The 21,085-nt window shown below is 39.0% G+C and overlaps 1 protein-coding gene and 2 pseudogenes across 6 annotated transcripts in view; 1 reads left to right on the plus strand and 2 right to left on the minus strand.

The window, feature by feature from the left end:
• The window catches only part of RANBP17 (RAN binding protein 17), a 301,098-nt gene extending 286,755 nt beyond the window's left edge, over nucleotides 1-14,343 (minus strand). For all 6 annotated transcript variants that reach the window (XR_005358198.1, XR_005358199.1, XM_038534775.1 and 3 more), the window contains exons 1-3: nucleotides 14,250-14,343; nucleotides 5,418-5,564; nucleotides 1,642-1,732 (exon numbers count right to left, since the gene is read on the minus strand). Coding sequence is in view for 4 of the 6 variants with exons in the window: in XM_038534775.1 (XP_038390703.1) it covers nucleotides 1,642-1,732; nucleotides 5,418-5,564; nucleotides 14,250-14,267 (256 nt within the window). In the remaining 2 variants the exon portion in view is untranslated. The remainder of the gene's footprint in view (nucleotides 1-1,641; nucleotides 1,733-5,417; nucleotides 5,565-14,249) is intronic.
• On the minus strand, nucleotides 11,096-13,502 carry LOC119876174 (annotated as a pseudogene).
• A 5,889-nt stretch (nucleotides 14,344-20,232) lies between the features above and the next one.
• Nucleotides 20,233-20,674, plus strand: LOC100682813 (annotated as a pseudogene).
• The last annotated feature ends 411 nt before the right edge of the window (nucleotides 20,675-21,085 follow it).

The raw sequence follows: 21,085 nt of genomic DNA on the forward strand, positions 1-21,085 counted from the left end.
TTTAGTGCTAAGAAGAAATGAACTATCAAGCAATGAAGAGACATGAGAGAAGGTTAAACACATATTACTAAGTAATAGAAACCAATCTGAAAAGGCTACACACTGTAGGATTCCAACTACCTCACATTCTGGAAAAAGATCAGTGGATGTCAGGGGTTAAAGGGGAGGGAGGAATGAACAGGTGGCACAGAGAGGATTTTTTTCTGAGGCAGTGAAACTATTCCGTAGAATATTACAATGGGGGATATATTTCATTACACATTTATGCAAACCCAGAATGCACAACACCAAGAGTGAACCTTAATGTAAACTATGGACTTTGGGTAATGATCATGTGTCAATGTAGGTTCCTCAATTATAACTAAGTACTTCTGGTGCAAGACACTAAAAATGGAGGAGGCTCTATGTGTGTGTGGGACAGAGGATATGAGAACTCAACTCTGCATAATTTTAAAACTGCTCTAAAAAAATAAAACCTAAAGTGATTGTGTGCGTATGTGTGTGTGTGTCTGTAAAAGTTAGTCAAAAAAATAATGTTTTATGAGTTAGGTTTATAATGTTTGAACACTAATTTTTAAAACTGTAAATTTGTTTTGCTTTCTTAATCACCCAAGTCCATGAACACATAGATAAATCCTCCTCCAGGCTTTCCATAGTGCCTATGGTTCTGATAGGATACTTAAAAGAAGTATCAAATACATGAGACAAATGACATGTCATTGTATAATTTAATCCTTCAAAAACTGGGCTTCAGATCCAACATACATATACATTTTAATTTTTCTGATACACGAACACAAATAATGTGAACTGTGAGGCTAGAGAGCACCAAAGAGTCAACTGTTCATTTCTACTATAAAGATAACTGAAAATTTATTTTCCCATAATTATTAGACTTCTGCCCATTTGAAAAGCAAATACACACAAACACAAAATCTTAAAATGCATTACTTCCAAAAAATATACTTCATAGAATCAGTTCTCCAACTATACTAAGCTCCAAATACTATTCTTCCATATACCCATTATCTTCCTAGTAAGTAGGAACCTGCTTTTGATTTGACATGCATCCCAAATGATTTTGTGTGACATCCTGAGAAATAAATGGAGAATTGACTTCTTTTCTATCATTCAGTTGCATATGAAGTTAAAACAATGACTAAGAACAAAAACTCCACACAAATTGTGTGGATTTGAATCACAGCTCTCCTTCTTCTGAGCTATGTGATCTTGAGTACATAACAAAACCTATCAAATCTAGTTTCCTCATTTATAAAATGAGGATAAGAGTGCCCACTTTATAAGTGCAGTAGATAAAATGAGATAGTACAAATCTTATCACAGTCCACACAATAAAATACCAGTTATTATTTGTTATTCAGCTAAACAAATTCTTTTTTATTACACATTGTTGTGTAACACATAACTTCATCACTAGATGGGTAAAGGAGAGTTGACAACTCATCTTCAAAAATTAACAGAATTTTAAATAACTTGCATACCTGTTAACAGCTTAACATATCTAAAAGGAAAAAAAAATATTTGAAAGTGCAATGTTAAATAATGTAACACTGTGTGTCAACTATACTTCAATGAAAAAATAAAATACAATTTTATAAAAAGCATAATAAAACCACTTACTGATATCTACCCTCTGTTCAACTGGCAAAGGACTGACTCGGCTAACAAGTTTTGAAAGACATGTTGCTGCAAGGAGCTGAGCATAGGATGTCTGTAAAGAATAATAAATTTCTTATATTATTATCACAAATGAAATTAGAATCATCAAAACACTATGACAGGAACTTTTCCTAAGCAAATATGGAAATGTTTCTGGTTTTCCAAACTGGCAGATTTACAATGAATAAAGTATTTACACAAATATACGCATATATGTACACAATCTCTCATAAGGGTTCAATAGTTGAGGAAGGTGTAGGTCACTTTTTCAAACAGCAGCAAATAATTGAGAGAAAAAAATTATCTTGAGCAAGTTCAAATAAAATACTCTTACATGTCTACACAGTCCTGTATGTTCTGGCCTCTATTTCTTCAAATTCACCTGGTTCTATTCTTCACTATCCTGTGACCATCACAGCCATCTTTATCCCTTTCAATGCCTTTTCCATCCTGACTTCCCTACTCCTTCAGATCCACGTCTTAGACTATCGTATTCTCTTTGGCTTCCAATTGTCTTAACTTAATAGTATACTCAATCTTACAAAATTTGGTTCAGCTCTTTACTATACCTCTAGCAGTTTCTTGTAAAGATAGTCCTTTCTTTTCTCTTGACTAGATGTCAGAAACTAAGGCCCATGGATCAAATCCTTTCTGTTTTTGCAAGGTCCAAGGGGTATCAGTGGTTTTTACTATTTTAAACAGTTGGGGAAAAAATTAATATTTTGTGACATGTGAAAAATATATGAAACCAAACGTCAGTGTCCATAAATAAACCTAGAACATAGCCATGCTCATTCATTTATATATGGTCTATGGCTGCTTTCACCATGACAGCAGAGCTGAATAGTTGAGACAGACTGTATGCGGCACTCATTGCCTCATACTGCTGCTCAATGCATTATAAATTGCAATAATATAGTTATAATTCCACAGCATCTCGAGTACCATGGGTATCACCATGACATGTACCTTCGATTATTACCAGGGCATAATCATGTCAAAACAAGATGAATGCAGATTTCAAATATCTCACTTTTAAGACACAGTAGAGTTTGAATTATTTTGTTACTGAATTAGATAGGGCAATGTGCTCTTTATGCAATGGTACTATAGCTGTCCTAAAAGATTATATGTTGACAATATCAGACTAAGTATTCATGACAATGTTCCTAACCCACAGGAATCAACAGTCAGAAAAAGTAGAAAATTAGAACAGAGTATCTCATCACAGTGGAATTTCCTCACAAAAATAAAATGGGATGGAGACCAAAGTTCTGAAGTCACTCATTTGTTAGCCAAGCAAGGAAAGTTGTTTACCAATGAAGAATTAATTAAATCACCACTACTTTATTGTTGTAGCGAAGTTATGTATGCAGAGAAAATAAACTCCAAACTACTAGCCTTTCAGTGAGAATAATGCTCAAATAGTTGAAGACATGGGAGCAACTTCAAAAGTCAATTTCAAACAAGGTAAATGATTTGGAAGTTCTCTTTAGTTTCTGACGAGCTGACAGATGTTGCTAATTCTGTTCATTCTGTTATCAACACTATCCATTTATTCCAGAAGTCAATGCTAAGTTTGAAGTGACTAAAGACCTCTGAAGAGTCTGGAACTTCAGGCCAGAAATATTTACAAAGAAGTTGAGAAAACACTAATTGTGTACAACCTGAAGTAGTAGCTGCTAAGATGCATCACAAGCGATAGTAAAAATATATGGAGCAGAAAATGGCTTAGTTGTACAAATTTATAAAGCTTATAAAAATCTAAGATTCTAAAACCTATGGTTATCCATTATATATTCATCAATATATACTCTGTAGTAAATTATATAGGTCTGTCATGTGTTAATGAATCAGTTTTTTTTTTTAAAGATTTTATTTATTTATTTCATGAGAGACACAGAGAGAGAGGCAGAGATATAGGCAGAGGAAAAAGCAGGCTCCATGAAGGGAGCCCAACGTGGTACTCGATCCCGGGACTCCAGGATCATGCCCTGGGCCGAAGGCAGGCACTAAACCGCTGAGCCACCCAGGGATCCTGAATCAGTGGTGTTAATAGTGGACTTCAATTTACGTTTGTGAACTTATCTTCAGTTGTGTGAATTTCTGTCAGAAATAAAAGCTGAAAGTCCTGATTTGCTCCACCACACTGTAGTTCAATAGATTAACAGTGGTAAAGTTTTATTGTGATTTTTTTTTGGCTCAGGGCCAAGACTGAAATTTTTTTGACACCCATCCTAAACTATTGTTGAATGCTCAAGGGCTTTGAAAATTAGCTTTTGCTGCAAACTTGATAATGTATTTAATGAATTCAACCTAAAGTTACAAAATTGCCTAAAAAGGGAAATGAATGCTTAGTACTTATACTACAAAATTGACAAGGCAGTAAAGTTATTTTAATAATAACTAACACTATTTCAATCACAACTAATATTAAGCTTTAAGCTGCTTTATACACTTTCCACATTACCAAAGTTAAAGCAAGTAGCAAGATCTCTATTCTTGAGTATATTTTCTGAGCTCATACTATAGTTCCAGCAGCATTTTTCAGACCCTGATGCAAGTGCAAAGGAAATTTCCATATCTTAAAATCTATTTAACTGAGCAATTGAGGAGCTTCCACCTAACCTTCAATTGGAAGTGATTAATCTGCAATGTAATGACATTCTGAAAGTCAAACATCAAGACAAGTTCAACAGAATTCTATAAATGCCTCCTAAGTGATGAATATGCTTAATTAAAACCATGTGCTTGTGGAGTGATACCAATATTTGGCAGTATCTATCTATGCAAAAAGATATTTTCAAAGATAAAATATAAAAATCTCATCACAGATGAGTATTAACACATGAACATTTATAATCAACACTGATGACAGAAATATTAATTTTGAACCACAATTAAGTTACATGTTATCTCCAAAAGAATAATTTCATTCTTCTGATTAGTAGATCTGTATTACAAAAAACTATACTCAATTATTATACTTTAAGTTTCATTAATAAAACTTTATGGAAGTTTGTCTTCTCTCTTCTTATAGACGCACTTATAAAATATCCTTGATTTAGCCTCTTTGCCTACAAAATCTAAAATATTTATAATCTAGCCCTTAACAGAAAGTTTGTTGACCTGTGCTCTAGCCCCTCCAGTCCCCTACTATAGTGCTACCATATCATTTTATAGCTATTTATTTACACTTATGCCTCGCCAATTAAACTATAAGTTACTTTAATACATGTACATAAAGCAAGTAGGTAGCACTATACCTAGTTTCACATCTAAGTATTTGCTGCATGACTGACTGAATGGCTAAGAATCTCTAGAAGGGAGGTAGGCAAGAGGTAGTCAGCATTCCTGTAAACCATTCCTTCATGCTTTAGACTTAATTATAACCTGTGTCTCTTACGCAGCTTTTTTTTTTTTTTTAAAGTTGTTAGTCAACTTTCGAAAAATGCAACCTTTGCCCATACTGATATGAGACATCAAAAGGGGTCAAGAAGAATCAAGAAATTATTTCAACTCATGGTCAACTCAGGTCTATGTCTACCTCTTGGGCTCTTCTCTAAGTGTGCTTTTCAATTCTTTCTATGATTAATCTCTCTGACACTAAAAGAAACTAAACCAAAAAAATATACCAAAAGTAATATCTATCAATTATTGCTTACCTACACAACTTCAATAACACGGACATATATCTACTGATTTTTCATGGTTAATCGCTGTTATCAAATACTTACTGTTCCTTGTTCTAATAAAAGTTGACACTTGCTGAGACATTCTGGGCTGTCAATAAGTTCCAGGAGTGCTTTCTCAGCCTCTATTCTTTGTGTTAGATCCGTCCCTACGTAGAGATGAGTACATAACACTTCCAATTCAGCCAAGCTCTTAAGAAAAAAAATAAATAAATTTTACTTGAAAGAGAAAAATAAGGTAAATATATTAATCACAGGGACCAAGGGATGCAAATATCATGCCTGAATTCATCAATTCAATAAATGCTCATTGAGCTACAACTACTTACTAGAGGTCACAGTGGTGAACAAAAAAGGCCTGTCTCTTTCCTCCAAATTATTTAATTATAAGTTGACAGTACTGTAGTGGAAAGGTAAGAGTATAGAAAGAGAAAGAGTTGCCTAAACCAAGGAGTTTGAAAGGCTTGCCTGAAGTAGTAACATTTATCCTAAAAGGGTAAAGCCAGATGAAAAAAGACTAGACAGCAGTCTAGGCAGACAGTAGCATTTACCAGGGCCCAGAACAGAGCGTAATCATTTCCAGGCATTAGAAGGTCAATGTCACTGGGTAGACAGCAAGGAGGAGATGCCAAATGACGCTAAAGAGATAGGTGGGGGGAATTATCATGAGCAAATTGCAGACACTACGCCAATTACATTATTTCTCAAATTGTAAGAACGTCAATGGTTCCATCCATAAAAAAGCAAAGATAATTATAAATATACGCTGATTTGGGGCTTCTGAACTAATGACTCATAGTGCTGCAGGCAAATTCTGTCATGATTTTCTGGAACTATGACCTAACCCCATGTTATTTCTAGCAGTGTAATAACTAGTTATCATGTTGTAGGCTCCTATTTTATAAGCACAAAGAATAATTCATTCTGTTTATAAATATAATTTCATCTGAAGATATAAAACACATGGATAAGATCTGAAAAAAATTAGATCAGCATTCTTCTCAGCTTAAAACAATTTTTGTTAAAGGTACTTGACTAAAACAAACTACTTCACTTTGAACTTAGAATTCTTTGGAGGACAAAAAAAAGGCACAGATTTCACCATCAATTAGTCATATGAAGGTAATGGGTTATTCCTAAAGAAATGCTATTTTTTTTATCCTTTCTGGTCTGAATTTTTATGGGTAGCCTTAGAGCTACACTAGTCCAAACATTTTCTCAAATACATATATCTCCGCCTAATAGAAATGCCCACAAAACACAGAAATGAGAACTTCTCTAGCTTCCTTTATCCTTTCACTCCTCTCTCCTTAGATCCTTGATGGCATTTTCTACTTTCTATCCATGTCAAAGCCCAACATCCCAGACTTGGAAAATTTCTGCTAGAATGAAAGTAAAAAAGAAGGGTTTCAAATGAATAAATTAAGATAAAGGACCTCAAATGCATCACATTTTAAACGTTTCTCCCACCCAGATTGGCCCAACAAGCCCTCAGAGTACTGCTCCATAATGGTCATGATATTAAAATGCATAGAAAATTTATGGTTCATAAATACATATGAATTCCATATTTTCTCCAAGGGTAAGAAATACAAAAATAGAAAGAGCTACCTTTTTCCCTCTTTTGCTTCATGATCAACCTTACAAGCCTTTTCCTTCATCTAATAAATCTGAAGGGCTGAATTTTAGAACTGGTAATACCCAGAGTAAGTTAATGATAAACTAATCCTGCTGTCATGCATTCATCAAGGTCTAAGAGTCTTTGAAGAAGTAGACTTTGAATTCAAAAAGAATTGGGCCAGAAATAGTGACAAGACCTGTTTAAAAGCAGAAGGCAGCAAAAAAGTGAGACTCAAATCTATCTTCTAGGTTTTTTTGGAGAACAAAATGAGTAAGGGTCACATAACTTCTGGCACAGGGTATACCCTATAAAGGCTAGTGGTTTGTTATTAATATGACTTAATACTGTAATGGGTAGTAATGGTATATTCCCCTAAAAGATATGCCTAATTCCTACCCCTAGTACCTTTGAATGTGCCCTTATCTGAAAATAAAGATCACTGCAAATCCTTAAATTATGGATATTAATGATACCATCCTAGATTTAGAGTGGGTCCTCAGTCTTAATGACTCATAAAAGAAAGAAGAAATACACGTGAAATGCAGAGACACAGAGATACACAAGGGAGGTCATATGAAGAAGGAGCCAGAGGCGAGAACGATAAATCTACAAGCCAAAGTACACCAAGGATTGCCAGCAGCCATTAGAAAGTAGGAGAAAGTCATGCGGCAGCTTCTCCCTCAAGGAGCCCAGAAGGAACCAATACTACTGGCATATTAGCTTCAGACTTCTAGCCTTCATAACTCTAAGACAGTAATTCTCTGTTGCTTTAATCCACCTAGTTTGTAGTAATTTGTTATAGTAGTACTAGAAAACTAATATAAATATTAATATTGATCAATTCAATAGTACCTAAGTTAACCTATTCAGAAGGATTCTGGAAAAATTCTGGAAATTATTTTGTCTGTTTTGCTATACTGATTTAAACAACCTCAACACAGACTAACTCTGGAATATGTTCAAATAGTATTTAAGTCAACAATATTATAAATTATCTTTTTCTTTTCAAAGGTATTTCAAAGTATTAACTGAAAGGCAGTGCAAGATAAAAAGGGAAAGGTGTGAACTTTCTCTTACGAAAGACTGAAACTAAGGGGGGGGGGGATCAAGTCATTCTTTCACTGTAATGATAATAGTGAAACACATGCCAGGCATATCAAATCTTTTGAGAGAAAAGGATACATCCACAAAGATCCTTATCCTGGTGGAAAGGCATTATCTAAACATTTAAAACACTTAAACTCACAATGTGGTGAATGCTGACTGACCAAGCAATCTTCTGATTAGCATTTGACTTTCCAGAGAATCTATAAAGAGATTTTATTTTTCACAACGAATTGATACATTCGCATCTTAGTTTTACACATTGATGTCTACGCATATGGTTAACATTAGAATGCCTCAGAGAAATGGATCCCTTCTCTATTTGCTGACAAATGAGGTTTGAGTTATTAAAGCTCCTGCAAGGCTTAATATCAATATCAGAAGCCCATAAAAATAACTAATAGGTAAAATAAGTAGAATTGGACATCACCTAACTCCCAGAGAATAACTATCATATATAAACAGCATCCAACTTCCATAGCATAAGAGACAATCACACAATTCTGCCTTAAGGATCTACCATGTTATTCTGAACTCATTTCTAGTCTTTGCACTTGACATACAAATTAACCCCTAAATGATGTGACTTCTTTCTATTCAGTAATTCTCACAGATGTATCCATCAATGGGTAGATGCTGAATAAAACAAACAAAAAACAGATAAAAAGAGTATATATTGGAGGGTATTATAGGAACAGAAAGCAGATCACAGGTTGCGGATAGGAAGGGAGGAAAGAAGAACAGGATGGGGGGCCAGCAATGGGGGGTTACAAAAGAACAAGAGGAAATTTTGGGGGGTGATAGATATGCTCATTATCTTGATTTTAGTCATGGTTTCACAGATGTAAACATGTCAGTCTCCTGCACAATTTAAATATGTGTTGTTTATTATTTGTCAAGTACACCTCAATATTAAGCTAAAAAAAAAAAAAAAAAAGGATGGCTTTTGTTCTAGGGAAAAAAAATGGCCCCTAATAAAAAATAAATTGATGAGCCACAAAAATCCCACCCCAATTGAATTTAAAACTCTTTTCAATTACTTCTCTGTATCTTTCCTGCCATCTGGAATTAAAGTTCTTGATTATCCTTAATAGAAAACACTTTCATCCCGAAGTCACAAATCTTTGTTTCTTTTTCCCTTTACTACTTTTTCCTGGGTATACCTGAAGGCTTATTCCTGGGTCTTTTGGAACTCTTCCTTCTACAATGAATTAGATAGTATTTGTTTTTAAAGTTTTATAGTTTACAAAAGAATTTCCATCTTTTATTTGCAACCAATCCTGAAAAGTAGACTCCTGCAGAGTATATATTTGTAGTACACCCATTTTAAGACCAAAAAAACTGAGGCGGAGAGATCAAATATATATATAAGTTGCTTAAGATCAAGTGTGGAGTAAATGGTCAATTTTGAGCCAAATAAATACAAGTCTACAGACCTCAAGAACATGTCTCCTTATCACCTTGCCATCTTGCCACCCTTTATCTTCAGTCTGTAGGGAGAATAAGCAGGAAATGTCCTACTCCATACCTTCAACCCTGTCTGCTCACCATCTTTGTATCTACCAATTTCTTTCTCTTGGAAATCCAGAAAGATGATAAAACCACAAAAATGTCAGAAACTGAATTGAACATACTTCCCACAGATTTCTACTTCAAGTGGCTCTTTGTTTTCAGTGGTTTCAAAGGTCTAGACCAGGATCTAGATTTACAATTTTGATGTTAATTTTGCCTCTTCCTTCTCCTTAGTCTCTCTTGTATAGTTAAGAGTTTGGCCTTGCCCAAAGAAAAATCTAGCCTTTACCCTCGGATTCTGGAAGCTTAACCTAGGTCATACCTGATCAGACTGTTTTTGCTTAGGGGCCAGGAGTTGGGAGGGTACACACTCCACAGTCTTAAACTGGGAGCTGGCCACACCAGAAAGACCAACCACGTGTTTGGGGGGGGGGGGGGGGGCCGGCTTTGGATCACATTAGTATTAGCCTAAAGACTGAGATCAATTATGTGGGCAATCAATACTCAATCACTACATAATGAAGCCTCAATAAAAAGTTCCCAATGCATACTGTCCTACATACAGGCTGGGAGAGTAACATGTCTTAAAGACAGCAAGAGCTTTGTTTTGGAACCCCCTCAGACTCTGCACATTGCATCTCTTTTCATCAATTTTAATCTGTGTACTTTCCCTGGAATAAACTGCATGTATATGACAACTTTCAGTAAATTATTTGAGTCTTTTTGATAAATTATCAAATCTAAGCATGGTTCTAGGAAAACCTCAAATATGCAGTTGGTGTCAGAAGTGAGGGCACTCTGGTGAACTATGCCCTGAAACCCCACAGTTTAGCTAGTTTCTGGTATACACCTGATTTGTAATAAAATCCTAACAATTCTTTTTTTAACTAGAGCCTCAGACTTAACACTTCTACCTGATATTCATGGACAACAGAGGAATAGAATAATATATTCTAACAGTAGCCTCTAGTGCCCTGGATTTTTTCAGCAGCTTCTTCGGGAATGAGAGTGGAAGCTTTGGAATCTGCCTCTTATTGATCCCAAGCAAATTACTTAACCTTTCTAAATCTCACTTTTGAAACTGCAGGTAGTTAATATCCATCTTCCAAAATAACTGTGAAGAGTAAGATAGAAGACAGAAAGCTAAACCCAGTGCCTGGCACACAGCAGATCAAGAATAAATTGTAAATAATTCCTTCGATTCGTGATAAATTATAATACCCTATATTGATTGTCTGTCTATAACTTCTCCCATTCAAGTCCATGCTGTCATGATCTTTCGCAAACCTCTTTCCCATCTTGTTACCATCATGTTCAAATATAACAGGGCACAATCACATCTAGACCAAATCAGGTGGCCTGGCTGGGTATTAAGAAGCATAGCCATAGTCCTTGGTCCTGGAACAATTCTGAGAACAAAAAGATCGACCAAATGAGTACTCTAAATTTTTCCTGACATTACCTTTTTTTTTTTTTTGCTTTTTCAACTGCTTTATTAAGTTTACATTATGAAAAGAATAGTTTTTTCTAAAACTGGGTGAAATTGTCCTGCTAGACAGAAAGTTTTACAGAGACAAAACAGTATTTAATTACAAACTGGTAACTGGAAACACCAAAAGGTTTACAGAAGAAGTAAATCACAAAATTACAAGCCTGTGGAGCAGAGGCCACATTATTAACCTCAGGGAAAACCTTAACATTCAAGGTATAAGGCAAAAGTCATAATGATTATCAGGTTCAGGAGTTTGGAAGTGCTTATGATGCCTCATTTGCTACTCCTTAGTCTTTCTCCTGATCTCCATCATTTGCCCTACAAACTTTTCCACATCATCTCCCATTTCATTGTGATCAATATGCTTGTTAGGTACGGCCCATCGAAAATTAGGGACAAGTCGTCTCACTTGCCCCAGTTTAACATTTCTTCCATTCTTCTGGCTCTTCACTCCCTCTCGAATTGCGTGATTCCTCTTCATTCTGCACAGGGCCCTGTTCTTCATTTTCCTGCTGGGCATTTTCCATGTTGACATTTTTCACTTGTTTCTCTTTGGACACCACTGCTCCTGGGCCTATCCTTGCAGTCTCCTCCTCCTCCTCCTCCTCCTGATGCACGAGTGCAGCGCCTCAACACTTGGACCAGCCCACCTGCTCCCCCTCCGCCTCCTACTCTTTGGGGCCGCCCCTGGCCCACAGGCCTTCAGGGCCACCGGGAGCAGGTAGCTAGCGAGCGAGAGAGCGAGCGAGCGAAGGCCCCTGACATTACCTCTTGATTCTCACATCAATCTGTTCTAACTGAAATTCTTGTATCTTACCCGTTCCCAACTCTATCTTTCCTCACTCTGTCTTCCTCCCCCTAATCTGGACTGTCTCCTCTCGGATGAGATAATCCATATCCATTGTCTCTTTTGGGATAAAGTATTCCAACTCACTCACAGCTTCCTAACTAGAATGCATGTACCTTGAATGATATGCCTGGCATATTGATTCTTCTACCCTTTAGGCAACCAGGCTTTTGGCTGTGAGCAGTTTATGTCAATGAACAAGACAATTACCATTTATTATGTATGCCATGATATGAAAAAGATTGTGAAGAAGTACTCTAACCTCACCTCACACAGGTCCACATCTTTACTCATCACCCTAATGGCATAAGTTTTTACTAGCTACCCTGGTGAGTAGATGACAGTAAGATATTGATGTGAAAGAATATGGAATTACGAATTACTAGGGTTACTCTATAGCCTTGGGAAGTCACAAATGTTCTAAGATTCAGTGTCTTCAAGAATAATACATATGTACATACCTCTCAAATTAGTTGTGGGGCTCAAAAAACTAATAAGCATGTGAAAATTCAAAATGCTAGGTACCAGTTATTATTAGTAGTCAATGTTCCTTGAATTAACTGCAGAATATGGTTTCATATGCTGGAAATACTTCAAACTGAGAAATTTCAGAGCTTTTTTCTAGCTCTCAAAACTGATCTTTTATTTGTCCAACTACACTTTCAAGCTGCTGTGAAATACATTCCTGGAAAACCAGTTTTTCCAACACCCTACCTAAGTATGAAGAAGTCTTCCAGGACTGAGGTATTGACATTTATGCATCACCTTCCTAAGTCTGAAAACTTCCAAACTTCCACCACAGTCTTTACCCTCAAGATTTACACCAGAACTATGAACACCCGATTACCTATTTGCAACCTGTAAGTCCTCCCTGTGAAAATTTCCCAGGGGGCATGTTTACCAAAGTGGAAATAAATAACATTACTTTGACATCCTTAGAAATGGCAAGGAGTCAAACGGTAATGTGTGGGGCTCACTGCTTCCTGGTCTGTAAGTCCTGAAGCTGTCAATTACCGGACAGGAGAGTGGCTGGCTGGAAAGAAAAGATCCTTTGGAAGAATCAATAAGTAAGAAATGAGTCAGTATGACCACAGGCAGTCCAAAGAAGTCTACGAGAGGAACATGACACATAGACACACTGTCACCACATTATGAAACTGACAACCCCTCCAAGGTGACTCCTGCCATCCACAGCCTGCCCCCCTCTTCCAGTTTATGTGAACCGTACGCTCCTGCCAGACCAAACTTCCTGCCGTGTGCCATGTTCTTGCACAGTTCCTGGCCACCGTGACATGGTCCTTCTGCCTCGGTAACTTTCCCTTCGCCTTCCTTCACGTGGCTGGCTCCTACAATTCTTTCAAGGCCCACTAGGCTGCAAGTTCCCTGAAAGTAGAAGTCCTAGTTTTGTTGGAGCCGTCTGCAGTGCAATTCAGTACCCAACCGGCCGAATGGGCGCTCAAGGAAATTCAAAGCATCTGCTCTGCCAGGCCGAGCAGCTCCGCCGCACTCCTCAACACGCGCGCACGCACCCCCCCCCCCCCCGGAGGCTGCCATGATAGCCTGTGATTAATTCTACCGTATCATTTTCACACGTACTGTAATTCTCTGCGAATTCTAGGAGGGCACGGATGGCACGATGATGTAATCCTTTATCCCAGAACTGTGCACCGTGCTGGAGACGCGGCGAGGGGCTCCATTAATGTTTGCTGAATGAATAACTGGCCGCGCACGCGGGCGCAGCCCGAGAGTACGCGAACCTCCTCGTCCAGCGCGCGTCCCGTCGCGATCTCCGCGCCCCTCGGGCTCGCTGCCCGGGTTTCCTCCTCCAGGAAGGCGGCTGCAAAACACTCCTCCACACCCGCCTGCAGATACAGCCCCTGCCCGCTCTAGCCGATTACAAACCCAGCCGCGGCCGCCGGCCCCCGGTGGACCCCGGTGGACCCCGGTGGACCCCGGCCCCCGCCGCCGCAACCGTGCGGGGGCCGGCGACCGAGCCGCGGCGGGAGGGACGGCCCGGCCCGGCCCGGCCCGGCCGCGCTCCCGGTCCGCGGCCTCCACACCTCCCCGAGGGGCGAGCTCCGGAGCCGGCCCCGCCGCGGCGCCCGCCACGCAGGGGCCCGGGCCGGGGCGTGAGCCCAGGCCAGTGCCCGAGGCCCCGGCCGGGGAGGGGGCTGCGGCCCCGAGGCGGCGGGCCGCGGCCCTCGGCCTCCGAGCCGCAGCGTCCCGCCGCGCTGGCGGGGCGGCGGAGCGGCGGAGCGGCGGAGCGGCGGAGCGCGGGCCCGCGGTGCAGAGCCCACTGACCTGGAAGTGCAGCGCCATCTTCCCGGGAGGCGGCGCCGGCCGGCCGGCCGCCCCGAGCGCCCGAGGGGAGGGAGCGCAGGCGGGCGCCGCGGAAGCCCCAGCCGCCCGCGGGGTCCCTGCGCCGCTGGCTCGCCCAGCGCGGTCGTCGCCTCCGCCGCGCCGCCGGTGCGTCCGCGGCGCTGGACGGGGCGGGGCCTGACGGGCGGGGGGCGGGGCCTGACGGGGCGGGGGCGGGGCCTGACGGGGGCGGGGCCTGACGGGGGCGGGGGGCGGCGCGCGAGGGGGAGGCGGGGACCGCGGCGCCGGGCCTCCCAACCGCCCGCGCACCAAGTTTGAAGCGCCGAGGGTCCTAACGTCCCGCAGCTTTCCCTGGACACTGGCCCCGCCGCCCAACCGTCAGCCATGACCCCTGGCCTTGAATCTCCCCCAAACTGCTGATCCCTAAGCCCCAGGGTACAGCCCTTGCCGTGGCTTCCGATGCCCCATCGGCGCCACCGCGCTTGTTCCCCGAGCAGCCCACCCGGCCGCGCCCCCAGCCGCACCCTCTGATGCCCTGGCGCCAACCGCTGTGCTTGACCCCTGACTCCCGGACCCCAGCTTCCATCTCCTTTTTGACTTTATTTGGTTTAAAGTTAAACCGACACTGTTGACTTGTAAAATTCTAGCTCACCTCTTACTACTTCTTGCCTATGGTTCACTTAAGGTGAGCTTGTATTTTACACCAAATGATTCCGTTGGAATGACAATTTATTTGAACAAGAGTGGGTCAAAGTCACTCCTTTCTGGTGCTCTTCATTCCTTCTTGAAGATTGAAGCTTTCTGCTGGGGGCGTTGCACCGTCGTGTGAAAAATTACTTTGCTATTTCTTATAGTTCGCGTTTATTAGTGACAAATCCAGCCTTGGTGAACATGAATACATCGTTATTTCACCTGCATTTTTTTAAAGGATAGTTTTGCTAGGTATCGAATTCCATTTTTGTCTTTTAAAACAAATGTTCTCAGCATAAAAAAAAAAAAGTCTTTTCCCTTGATTTCTCGTTGCCATTGTTTCTATTGAGAAGTTAGCCAATGGTCTATTGCTCCTTTGCAGGTAAAACAACTCCTTCTCCCACCCCCCTGTTTTAAATTTTTTTCTTTCTTTTTGGTCTTCAGCAGTTTGAGTACAGTGTAACTGTGTGTGTGTGTGTGTGTGTGTGTGTGTATGTGTGATCCTGCTTGGGATTCATAAGGCTTCTTCAATATGAAATCTTATATTTTTTATCAGTATTTGAAAATTCTCCATTTCTTTAAATATTACTTTTGTTCCTTTCTCTCTCTTCTCCTTTTGGAACTTCAGTTACATGTATTTTAGACTCTTTTTTTTTTTTTTTTTTTTGAGTATTCCATATGTCTCTTACAGTCTTTTCTGTATTTTCTCTTTTTTTCTCATCATGCTTTAATCCGCATAATTTTTTAACTGACCTGTCACCCATTTAGTAAAAACTCTATTCTGCTGTGTCTGAACTGCTACACAACCCTCTATTGGAATCTTAATTTTAGTAATAGTATTTTCAGTTCCAGAATTTTCATTTGAGTCCTCCCCTTCCATTCTTTAAATAGATTCTAAGGCTCTGGTGAAATTGTTTATCTTCCCTCTATTGTCTTGAACATTTTAATCATATTATTTAAAGCCCCTAAAGATAACTCCAATATATGAATTTCCAAAAAGTCCTCCTGGTTTTTGGTATTTGGTCCTATTTTTTAAGCATGCCTTATAATTTCTTATTGGATGTTAGACAGTATAGAAGAAAAATTGTAGAGGCTGTGGATGATACCAGCTTTCTACAAAAAGGATTAAGTTTTCTTATTGTAGTAGACAGAATACAAGTGAATCACCTTAATCTAATTGAGACTTGGTTTTCAGCTTTTAAATTCAGGTTTATTTTAGTTTTGCCCTTATTCCTAGGTCATGGTTCTTACTAGATCTTATTAGATCTTGAAAGCCTGAATATTTGCCAAGATACTGCCACCTCATGGGGCTTGAACTATAATCCCCATTTCCTCCATAGTGTGAAGCTGCTAAAATCTCTGTTTAATGCTTCAGGTGCTGCTGTCTGGCTGTTTCTTAAAGTTGCATCCTGAGCATATGCATCTTAAGAATTTCCTGATAATTTAAGGGGAATTTGTACAATGATTTGGAGGTCCACATCTCTGTAATTTTCTCCTCTCTAGAATTGTCCTTCAAATCTCAGCTGCTTTTGTTCCTAAACTCCCATCTCTGCTCCTAGACCACTGAGATTGCTATTATCTACTTAGCTCCATTACCCTTGTGCCAATTCAAAATGCCCCGGAGGTGGGAAGTGACCTGAATGTAGATCTTGCCCTTAGTGCTTTCATGCACTCAAGGGTTGAAGCCAATCAAGTCTTGTCTCTATTGGTTGCTCTCTAGTGCCTTCAAGCAGTTGTTGTATATATATCTATATGTGTGTGTATGCCTGGGTGTCTGTGTAGTTGTTAATACACAGTAATTGTCAAATTCATTTATTTATAATTGCCATATATGTAACATATTAACATATGTGTTAGATGTATACATATATATGCACACACACACACATATATAAAGTTTATCCTGCTTTTATAATTCATTTAAGTGGGAGGTTTAAGACCAGACTGTTTGCATCTTGATTTTCATAGCTCATCCACAGCCCATGAATCCTCATTCCCATAACCTAACTCCTTTTTTTTTTTTTAAGATTTTATTTATTTATGAGAGACACAGAGAGAAAGAGAGAGAGGCAGAGACACAGAGGAAGAAGCAGGCTCCATGCAGGGAGCCTGACATGGGACTCGATCCAGGGTCTCCAGGATCACACCCTGGGCTGAAGGCAGCACTAAGCCGCTGAGCCACCTGGGCTGCCCCATAACCTAACTCCTAAACTTGGAGGGGGATACCCTCATCCTACCATTTTTTACTCCTATATCCCAAAGTTTTTGATTCCTATATTCTAATACCTATTTCCATGCTTTAAGACTTTTGATATCCAGTCGCATTTGTGACTCCTACATCCCTAGCACCAGTGTTAATTTCTGACCTCTCTATTGCATCTGCCATACAACACTACATTATTTTAACTTTCTTTTATCTAACTTCTGGATTCCAACCACATTTTTAAAGCTATTGTTTTAAAGTAGCATTTCTAAAAAAAACAAAACAAAACAAAACAGTAAAGTAGCATTTCTGTTACCTCAAACTTTAAGCAATTAAATGAGGAGGAATAATTACTTGAGATGTGATCATATTGCTTTTTTCTCCCATAGCAGAATATCTTTGGCACAAATACAAGATTATGATAAGAACAACAGCTGACTATTCTGTGGATTTACAAGGAAATTCAGCAAATAAAAAGCCAATTATTTTTTCCCATAAAATTTGAGTGACCACTTCAGATTTCTGTTTATAATGAACTCTCCCTTCCATGTTTTTCTATCAACAAAATATGCATACAGGTCCATATCTTTTTTGTCAATTAATAAAATCTAAGAATTGTGTCACCACAGCTATTAAAACTAGCAAAAGGATGCTACAGGATGTCAAATAATCCATTTCTATCACAAAATCCAATTAAAGGAGGGACATTTAGAACTCTTAGGAGGGGATCCCTGGGTGGGTCAGGGGTTTATGCCTGCCTTTGGCCCAGGGCGTGATCCTGGAGTCCTGGGATCAAGTCCCACATGGAGCTCCCTGCATGGGGCCTGCTTTTCCCTCTGCCTCTCTCTCTCTCTCTCTCTCTCTCTCTCTCTCTGTGTCTCTCATGAATAAGTAAAAAATAAAATACAATTAAAAAAAAACACTTAGGAATTACAAAAGTATCTTTTTTAATGGCAACTGGCCTTCTAAAAAAGACGGATCTTTGATCTTATACCTTTTCAGGAAATTCGATTAACATTTGTAATTCTGGTACCTTAGGAAATTTACCTAATATCTTTGAGTTAGTGTATGTATGTATTAGCGTGTTTATTGTTATTCTAAGATCAAGAAAATAGTAAGGCCAAAATTCAAAGATTTTATAAGAAGTAACATTGAGATTAGAGCACGCTGGTTAGGAAAACAGACACTCAAGCCAAAAAACCTGGGTTTGGATGCCAGCTGTATCACTTACTAGCTGGTAAACTTGGGGAAGTTGCTTAATCTCTCCATGCCTTTGTTTCCTCATCTGTAAAATGGAAACTAACAGTATCTAACTCATAGGTTGCTATGATGATTAAATGAGTTGATGTATATGAAGTACTTAGTACTTGGCAAATAATAAGGGCTACAAAAATACTAATTATTATAATCAGATCCATATCATTCTCTGAATGTCATATTTAAAAAGATATTCTTAATGAAATGGGATTATAATTTTAATCAAACAGAATAAATTATTCCAAAATCTTTTAGTTTGTAAATTTACAATTTAGCTATTTCCTCATTTTCCCTCCCACTCAATCAAGCTTCTCTACCCTAGAGAATATTGAAAGGCTGTGACATTATCTCCATTAATGGCATTTCTATTTCCTGTTTCTATAGAAGGACTTATATGGGACTGAAATATGGGACTGAAACTTCAAAATATCCAACTAACTTAAACCACAAACAAAAAAAACACAAAACATCCAATTAAAATTCTCACTTTATTAATACTTAAATTATAAAACCTATGATCAATCATTTACTTTAGTAGAACATATAAACAAAAAATAGGAAACATTAGAATATACCTCCCTTAAAATATTCAACAAATGTAATTTTATTAAGTACACTTACTAAGATTACTTAATACCTCAGTAAGTTTTGGGAATTCAGCAGAAGGCAGGCAAGTGAGAGAAACAGGAGGAAAATACATCCAAAAATTCAGATTTATATAAAATCTCTCCAAAACATAACAGCTGCATAAAATATGTATACTTGTGTGTATTTATTTCATATTGGTTGATTTCAATCATGTTTTTATTTTATCAAGTCATTAACCTTAAACTCCATTTTTTAAAATATCCAGTGTAAAACCAGAGTAACAAAAAACATTTCTTCTTCTCTGGTGATGTAAATATGAGTTATTTAACAAACTTTATTATTACACACATACACATAAAATCCATACCTGCTTTTTCTTTAAGTGATTTTACACTTTAAACATACTGATAATAATAGGGGTATACTACTGTGTTTAATAATGCCATCATTTTGACAAATAAAAACTAATATTTTTTCATTTGTATATTACCTTACACTACTTGCATGTTAACTCTTTCACATACTAACAGATAGTTTAAAGCATTGATTACATCAGTAAGATAGCAACAAATGTTAACTATGTATCCTTAAAGTTACCCCTAAGCAAGGTCATAGTAAAATGTCACTGATGTATAATGCTATTGGATAAATAAAATAGTATACTCATTCTGAAAAGTACAATATATTAAGAATCCTGGAAATGTTTATCATCTTCACCCAACTTCTAGAAAGTGAATCTAAGAAAATAACGTAAACTGCAAAAAAAAAAAAAAAAAGAAAAGAAAAAATGTTTTATATGTGAAAGTATTTATTAAAGCATGATTTATATAATAAGGAAAAGCTGAAAAGGTTAAGTAAATTATGATATAGGGGATCCCTGGGTGGCTCAGCGGTTTGGCGCCTGCCTTTGGCCCAGGGCGCGATCCTGGAGTCCCGGGATCGAATCCCACATCGGGCTCCCGGTGCATGGAGCCTGCTTCTCCCTCTGCCTATGTCTCTGCCTCTCTCTCTCTCTCTCTCTCTCTATGTCTATCATAAATAAATAAATAAATCTTAAAAAAAAAAAATTATGATATAGCCTATGGCATAATCCTATACAGTCATTAAGGATTATATTTATGGAGAGTTTTGTAAAAATGTGGAAACTACTATGTTAAGAGGTTAAGTGTAAAAGACAAGATGGAATAGTATATCACTTTCCCCTGGCTGGCAGCGCGGAGGCCGCAGATGCCTGGAGTTCCTGTAAAAGGAATCTGAACCAGCAGGAGTTCATCAGAGCTCTGGCAGCCTTCCTCAAAAAGTCTAGGAAGCTGAAAGTCCCTGAATAGGTGGACACTGTCAAGCTGGCCGAGCATGAAGAGCTGGCTCCCCACCATGAGAGCTGGTTCTACACACGAGCTGCTTCCACAGCCCGGCACCTGTAAGCCCAGGCGTCCGGGCGGCGCTGGGGTCGGCCCGTGACTAAGCTCTGCGGGGCCAGAGAAGCGGGGTCATGCCCAGCCACTTCAGCAGACGCCCCAAGAGTGTGGCCTGCAGGGTCCTCCGAGCCCTAGAGGGGCTGAAAGTGGTGGAAAAGGACCAAGATGGGGGCCGCAAACGGACACCTTGGGGACAGCGGGATCTGGACAGAACTGCCCGACAGGTGGCAGCTGCCAACAAGAAGCATTAGAACAAATGCTGGGTTAATAAATTGCCTCATTTGAAAAAAAAAAAAAAAAGGAATAGTATATCATTTCAATCAAATGAAAAAAGGCATAGGAAAAAAATGGAACAGAATACAAACGAATGGTAACAGGACAGGGAGTCAACCTGAAGGGGCTCCCACCTGCCAAATCCAGAACAATTCAGGCACGTAAATAATGATAGTGATAGATTATCACTTATTGAATAAAATAAGAAACCTTAATAATATATTATTATTAGTGCATATTAATATAAGTAAATGAATGAATAAATTGAAAGTTTACATAGTCTCACAGTAGTTCCTCACAAAATACTAATTGATTACAAAGTAAAAAAGAGTAACTTTTCAGCCCAGAAGACTATCATCCACCACTTTTAATTGAGTGATTAATGTGGA

Source organism: Canis lupus, chromosome 4, assembly GCF_011100685.1.
Source record: "Canis lupus familiaris isolate Mischka breed German Shepherd chromosome 4, alternate assembly UU_Cfam_GSD_1.0, whole genome shotgun sequence".
Classification (NCBI taxonomy): domain Eukaryota; kingdom Metazoa; phylum Chordata; class Mammalia; order Carnivora; family Canidae; genus Canis; species Canis lupus.